Raw genomic sequence first — 8,179 nt, 5'->3', positions numbered from 1 at the left:
CATTTGCCCTGGATTGACGCCGATTTGGTGGGTCTAGCTGATGCCCTCACTTCACCATCCGGATGTCCCGAGGAACTGTGCTTGGGAGACGTCTGCCAACTGAGGGAAGCCTGTCTCGGGCCTCTGTGCCAAGCCCTGGCGTCGAGAAAGGGCGTTCGTCTTCTTAGCTTCATCATACGGGGTGACATCGAGGGCCGAGGAGTCGCGCTCTGCCATATGCTCAGGGTCAACCTATCCATCAGACAGCTGTTGTTCAAAATTTTGGACGACAGGGACGTGGGCTTCTGCCGAGACGTCTTCCACGCCCTGGCTGCTAACGACACCATCACGAACCTGGTCGTCCGCCTGGTCAAAATCGAGAGGCCCGAGACGGTGACTGCGCTGTCGTATATGTTCGCTCATAACAGGACGATTACAAGCGCCATGCTTGGGTTCGAAGCCGCCCATCGGGCTCAGTTCGTCAAAGAGGTTTCCCATGGGATGTCGCTCAACAGGTTCATCGTGGAGCTCCAACTCCTCAGTAAGAAGGTTTCGTGCGACGCCACGATCTTCCCGGCGTTCGAAGCCCAGCGAAGGAACAGAACCGCTTTGAACCGAGCCACGGACTTCGTGCTGACGCACCGAGCCGACAGGCAGCTGGCGGCGGACTTCGAGCACTTCTCGGGGCATTCACGTCTTCTCCGTCACCTCGTAGCGGTCACGGGCAAAACGGAACCGGAAGTGCTGGCGGAGCTCACTGCGGCCGAGCATTATGTCGAAGACAACTATCTGGTCCTCACGGGAATCGTCAAGCACTCTCTGATTTGCCGGCCGGCTGAAACCACACAGCTGGACGCGCTCAACGCACACTGTTGGCACGCACTGGTGCGCCATCTAAAGGTTACTGACGTCTTCAATTGAACAAGTCTTTCGTGTCAGTCGGACGTACCTTTTTTTTTAATCCTTGTAGCAAAACGTTATGCTTCTGAATCCTTAAAATATTGCTTGATATATCGTCTTGAACATGGCCTCGTTGCGCGTATTTTATTCTGATGCTGAAAATAGTCCTTCAGCTAGTAACGAGAGGCAATACGCTTGTTTTCTATGGAAGCTTTAGTTTGACTCATCTTGTATTCTTGACGAAATTGAGCTTAATAAGGGTTATTATGTGAAGATAACGGTGATACTTGGAAACCAATCACACGGGAGACATTTGGTCCCGATATTTTGCTCTGTGACGCTTTTTTACATCAAAAATGTGAATGGGCGATCATGATTCTGTTGATACGCTATATAACGCTTTTATTTTATGAACAAAAATTCACACGGCGTCTCATACGGCGTGTAGTTGAATAACGGGTGTGTTGTTTGATAACTGTTGGGAGGTCACTCAATAAAAACTTCTGCTGATCAACTTTTCGAATAGTGGTATTCATTGCACGCCAAATAGATGAGATTGTACTATATAGCAGCTTCTACGGCACTCTTTTAGCACATGGGTGAGTTTGATTGTTAGAGTTGACAGTGCACTTACTTTGTACGTCAGAGCGCAATATAAAGCAGAATTGTTTATATGAAAGTTTTAATTAGGCAATAGAAACCTTGAGCAGGGTCGATAGAAGCCAGTCGCAGCGTTATAACACTGTTATAATTCGTCGAAATCTTTACTTTCTTTACAATGTTTTTCATTCCTGTCCGACATATTTCAGTTTGTTACTCAATAAATGACGCTGTTGTGTAGCTATGGTTATAAATAGGTGATAAATAGATATGAAGTCACGCCACATGGTTTATACAAGCTCTACTTTATACAAGCTCTACAGGCCGTTGCTTGAATCTGAAGCCCTGTCTCTTTTATGTTTTTATTTGCTGGTATCTTTCGTCAACGAATGAAGTCACCACCATCATTATAATCATCACTATCGGCACCATAATAATCTGATCATCACCATCAGTTCCTGCATCAACATTGTCTGCAGCTACATAGGTGCACACATTGCCTTAGAGATGCTGCAGTGGGTACTTCTCTATTCGCAAGATGATTTATGACTATTGCGTATTTCGTAACCGCATTAGCAGCGTAGGCATCCTGAGAAATGACATCGCCTTTCGCTTACGCCTACGAGAGTTCATGGCGCAAGGAGAATATAGCAGACGAGCCAAACATTTCTTCGCCGAATGTGGGCTGCGTTGCACTTCTGCATCGTTTTGGTATTGCACGGACAAGGTATCTTTTGAAATAGTGCAGTCCCGTTTCAAACTTGATTTACAATTGATTTGAACTTAATATCAGGGTGCAACTCCTGGGTGCCCGTTCACGCGGTTGAGCGGCGTCGCCGTCGGTGGCGATGGCGTGACAAGCATAAAATAAGGAAAGGATACCTGGGATAGAACGAGATTGGAATCCGAACGCTATAGACAAATTCCATCGCACATACGTCACGGAAATGTGGCGGCGCTGTCGTCGGGCGTTTGGTTTTGCTTGGTAGGCAAAAGACGCTCTGCCTGTTGCAGTCCCTGCCGGGTTCTCGAAGGCGCATGTGGTGTTCTCAGTCGAGCAACGAGAAAAAAAAAACGGTATGCCGACGAGCCGCGTCGCGGTTGGATGTGCTGAAAGGCATAAGAACGGCAGCGTAAGTTTTTATCAGTTTCCACTTGACGAGGACCGTCGCAAGAAATGGGCTGCAGCCGTAGCGAACTGGTCCCCGACGCGGGCTCATCAGTAGTGTGTGCTGCTGGTCAGCAGCACTAAAGCTCCTGAAGTAATCACTGGTAGGAAACAGAACGTGATGGCGAGTCGCGTCTCACAATATCGTTTTGTTTGTTGGCGCACATCGCAACCATCAGTGCTTAAGGCGCGGGGCATGGAGTTGGGCTTTCCTGCCAAAAATTGTGAGCAAAAGCTACGTGTGGACGTCTCTATAATTTACCGATAATTTCGACGTCAGCCTGCCTGTGTAGTGCTCAGAAAACTGGCCAGGATGTGGAAAAGCATTACAAGATGGAAGAAAGATGCAAGCGGTGTGTGCGGGCAAAAACTGAATTTTCACAAAATGCGCGACGTCTGTATATATAGTGTATCAGATACTTCTCTCCTGTGATCGGTCCTACGTGGGCCAGACAGACCGATTATGAGCGCATGCGGAAACATCGCAATTTGCTGCCAAAAGGCCCAGGAGGGCATAGGCCTTGTATTGCACGAGGTTTGGCAGCGTCTTGATTGTGGGGAGGGAACACAATAAAATTGGAAGAAAAATGGGCGAAGCTTTTCACATCTGGAAGTTCGGCGCTGAATTGTGTTAGCGAACCTTCGGCGTATATCACCGATAAATAATTTTAGTACCAGGAGGATCTATAAATATCACATTTAGCATACGTGTTAAGGTGCGGTTAACACAAAGAGGGGGGTGGGAAAGGGGCGTAGAACGTGTTAGTATGGGCGTTGTGTGTGTTAGTAGGTCGACATGATGCTTTTGTCCGTTTTTGTTTTACGCATGCATCGTGGTGTTTCAGAGAATATCGTTTTTTAATACACTTAAGTTGTAAATGCAGCCTTGTCCTGCGCGTTTTTCTCTTCTTTACTCCCGTCTGAACTTGCTAAAACCCTTCACTTTCACATCATGTACGAACTAGGTCAGAATATCACACTAAATAATAACAAGTCTTAACATGTAAATAATGACATCCCTGCCATTGAAAACATGACTTGCATGCCAAGCTCGCGGTACGCTAGCGGCTGTTTTGCTTGATCGATACACACCAAAATTGGTATTGCGTGACGTGGTTGTATGAAAACATGATTGATGGGCTCTGACATGTAAATAATTACAAACACGCTATGTGCATCATAACTCTTGTCGATGGCTTCATGTAAGGCCCCAATACTTGGGACCTGCCGGTTTTTATTCATGGTAGTCGTCATTAGATGATTCAAACAGACCATTGAAGATCGCTGTTGCTATAAAATTGTCGCGCAATAGAGTATATAATAAAATATAGTATACGAGTAATTTAAATACATGCAGCGACATGTATGTCGACGTGCACTCACACTGACGTAAATAATTTTTGGGCATATAACATGTATTTAGCCTCAATACACAAGTGTGTTCAACGGACTGCATTGATCATGAAAATAATTGAATTGCAGGTAATTAGATATCGCGATCATGGGTTCACGGGAGAGGCATTTACCCTGCTGTGGGCGTGGTCAGGCTGCTGCTGATGATGATGATAATGAGATTTTGTGAGCACGCGCCCCTCGAAAATCTAATTTAGTGCAATGATAAAAAAGTGCTTTTTTTTAATGTTGAATGCTCGCCTATGCGCTGTATCACGCGGTCATCTTATCAGAGCGTGCATGCACGCTCGCCTAAAAACCACACGTCGCATTGAAGTAACGCATCAAAGTGACGATAAGGATGTTCGTCGACAAAGATTGATCACGGGTTCTTCGCTTCGTGGTCCTCGTAGATGTGCTTCAGTCCCGAAGCGTAGTAGAGTAGCAGCAGGTTGATGTTCTTGAGCCGCTCTTCGGCGGCGGCAGCTTGCGCCACCGATCCCGCATCGTTCGGATGTGCCTTGGCCCTAGCTTGCGCCTTCTCTCGCTCCTCTTTCTCCCTTTCGTACTCGGCTTTCACTCGGTGGTACTGCGAGGAAGTAAGTCGATTAGCAGGAAGCGTTCTCGGCGAGGCCACCTGTACGACTCCGTCAAGAGCCGATTAATTTATGTGCGTTGCACGTTTAATTTTAGCATATTCTAAAACTGCAGCGCGAAGGGAAAAGAACGAAGACGAGAAATACAGGATGAGCGTCCGGTTCTTTTTTGTTGTCCTTGCCCTTCTCTCTTAACATCGAAATTTTCAATAACAATTCGCCCAACTTCCTATTCTCCTGAAATAGTTCTTCCATTTTGTTGAGTATTTTCGGTTCTTCATCGACATGCTGTGGTGGCTCAGTGTGTATGACGTCACGCTGTTAAGCACGAGGGCACGGGTTCGAGTACCAGTGGCCGCATTTCATGCATTTTAATAAGTTACTGTGCGTTTTAGCATCAAGTTTTAAAAAATGGGCCCCGTACCTGCGTGCTTCACTGCAAGGGTAGGCGAAAGACGATAGTTTATTGTCTGGAAACACTGCGTGACATCTGGACGCCATCTGGCAGTAATGTCAAGAAACGAATGTTTTCTAGAAGCATCTAATATATGTAACAGCGCTGTGTTATTTTAGCGAAGCGTAAGAAAAATCCGCTCTTTCGTTCATCGGGCTCTTGGTATTGTCTGAATACACCGTCACTCTAATTTAGTCATGACAGTGACTGATCATAGAGTAGCTGCTTACGTTGCTAGGTAGGTGTTGAGTGGAAGCAAATAATAACAGCTGCCACCGGTGGTATCTGTCGCCCAGGTTGACTACATTGTGTTTTATTGCAATAGCAATAAGTAAATATCCATTTTAAAAGCAAAGGAGCAGATTACATAATATTCAAGTGTTGATGTTGCGCCAAAATATGCATAATTTTTGCTTTTTTATTGACGATGTTCACTAGTATGAACGCAATCATGCAGGACATTAAGATGTGTTGTCACTCAACAAGGGCCTAAACTTTCGCTCTGGTAGCTCACTCGATTGACATACATACATACATACATACATACATACATACATACATACATACATACATACATACATACATACATACATACATACATACATACATACATACATACATACATACATACATACGTACATACATACGTACGTACGTACGTACGTACGTACGTACGTACGTACGTACATACATACATACATACATACATACATACATACATACATACATACATACATACATACATACATACATACATACATACATACATACATACATACATACATACATACATACATACATACATACATACATACTACGTACGTACGTACGTACGTACGTACGTACATACATACATACATACATACATACATACATACATACATACATACATACATACATACATACATACATACATACATACATACATACATACATACATACATACATACATACATACATACATACATACATACATACATACATACATACATACATACATACATACATACATACATACATACATACATACATACATACATACATACATACATACATACATACATACATGCATGCATGCATGCATTTCCGATGGAGGCGGAAATGTAGGCCCGTGTACTCAGATTTGGGTGCACGTTAAAGAACCCCAGGTGGTCGAAATTTCCGGAGCCCTCCACTACGGCGTCTCTCATAATCATATGGTGGTTTTGGGACGTTAAACCCCACATATCAATCAAATCAACATACATACATACATGCATACATACAGACAGACAGACAGACAGACAGACAGACGGACGGACAGACAATTTCCACATCGAAGTATCCCAAGAAAGACTATCGTCTAAAATGCCCGAGGCATTGGCAGGGACAGCTATAACCGGCGGAATTTATCTGCCAGGGTGAACTGCATTTTTTAATTGTAGCGGCTGAGCATTATATATTTCCGGCTCCTTTGCTTTGAGCGGGTTCCCTGCTCGCCATGTTCGAATCAGCGGATCGATGTTCTGAGGAATTGTGGTCCGGCATCGACGCCCATGGCGCGATTATATAGAGCCCGCACAAGTTAAAGGCTTACAAGTGCGCCAACTGTTTCATTCTCTCAAGAGTGTCTCGCAGAGCAAGCTGTTATGTCACAGAAAATCTGTGCTGTTCATACTGCAACGGTCGATAATAAAGTAAATACGGCGTTCCTCAGAAGTAAACATTATCTAACGATGGAATACCCTAACTTGCACCCGAACCTCTACAATGGTGTGTCTTGATTTCGCTCCGATGTATAAGCGACCACAGTGGCCGAGAATAGGGCCCGCGCCCTAATGCTTAGCAGCGCAATGGTGTTACTGTTGAGCTGTACTACGACTGGTTGCACGAAGCCCAACCCTCCGAACGATTGCGAGGACGTACCACCTGGCGCACCCGCTCCGTGCGCGCGTCGGGTGGCAGGTCCCGGTGTATGTTCTTGGCCTCTTCGACGGCGACGGCGTACATGCGCAGGCCGTACTGCTTCGACTCGAGGTACTTGAGCGCGCGGTTGAGGCCGCTCGCCGTGTCCGACATCTCGAGCTTGCGGAAAAACTCGCGGTCCGGTTCGGTCAGAGGCGGGGGAGGAGCCTTTGGTTGGCCACCCTGTGGGAAAGCGTTCGAATATACAAAAAAAAGCCCTTTGACCTTTCCTGTGAGCTTTGACTTAGCATACACGTGATCCTCTTTCAATTAAAAAAAATCCAAGGTTCCTTAATAAATCCACTGAAAACGACTGAAAAGTGAAATCTATCTTTTTAAATCAGTCGATTTCTACACCGCCTCGACGATCGGAAACACTACAAGCTTTCTGAACCTCGGCGGTTTTGCAGCTACATGATCCGCGATCGCCGTTGTGCGAGGTACATGACACTGTAGTGACGTCACAAATCTTGGCAATCTGTGACGCCATCACGTGATGATGGTTTTTAGCATCACTCTTGATGACCCCACCTCCCATCATTTTTGCGTTTGATGAGGCATCCAAGAGTTTAACCTTAAATAATAATAGTTGCGACTTTCAGTAATAGAACTACAATAGGTCCATGAGCGACGCTGTATTGGAGGTCTCCGGATGTACTGCCCACCTGGGGATTTTCAACCTTCACCCTGTAAATCTCAGTACGCGGGAATCAATTATTTCACCTCCATGGCTGCCGAATTTAGACGGAGGTGAGAACCATGATCGCTATAGACCACCACGGTGACTCTTTTGATAGACATGTTAACTTTCTTTGGTGTTCTTTACACGCTCGTCGGACACTCCAGATACCCCAAAAAGAGTTACCACGTGTCTTTATTATGAGCCACATACGGGGCCGCGCAGGACTCGCCCATAAGTGCAGCATAAGCCGTGATGTAAACATTTCGGAGACACCTGACAGGTCATCTTGACAGGCAAGATGTGTGAGCGCGTTAACGTTCGTGCTGTGATCATCATCACTGACGACACTCGATAAAAATGCGCTCATTTCTTTTCCCGGCGGACACACGTTTTCAGATATCTATGTAACTGTAAGCTGTTTGTGCTCAACTGTACCTTCCCTCTCTTAGGCATTCGGCAACCAT

The 8,179-nt window shown here is 45.5% G+C and overlaps 1 protein-coding gene across 1 annotated transcript; it reads right to left on the bottom strand.

The window, feature by feature from the left end:
* Positions 1-3,561: 3,561 nt before the first annotated feature.
* LOC142794739 (uncharacterized) lies at positions 3,562-7,762 on the bottom strand. The gene is made up of 3 exons (XM_075885939.1): positions 7,757-7,762; positions 6,995-7,216; positions 3,562-4,628 (listed from the first exon to the last, which is right to left on the bottom strand). Exons 1-3 carry the CDS (start codon positions 7,760-7,762, stop codon positions 4,422-4,424), a joined length of 435 nt encoding a protein of 144 aa, XP_075742054.1. The 3' UTR covers positions 3,562-4,421.
* Positions 7,763-8,179: the final 417 nt, after the last annotated feature.

Source organism: Rhipicephalus microplus, chromosome 2 (assembly GCF_043290135.1).
Source record: "Rhipicephalus microplus isolate Deutch F79 chromosome 2, USDA_Rmic, whole genome shotgun sequence".
Lineage (NCBI taxonomy): Eukaryota > Metazoa > Arthropoda > Arachnida > Ixodida > Ixodidae > Rhipicephalus > Rhipicephalus microplus.
This window is presented reverse-complemented; position numbering and strand designations above follow the sequence as displayed.

Bases quoted from the DNA above. Each gene is read 5' to 3' on its own strand.
- LOC142794739 (XM_075885939.1), bottom strand. The intron at 4,629-6,994 runs GTACGTCCTCGC...ACTTCCTCGCAG, and splicing joins CGGAGCGGGTGCGCCAGGTG to TACCACCGAGTGAAAGCCGA.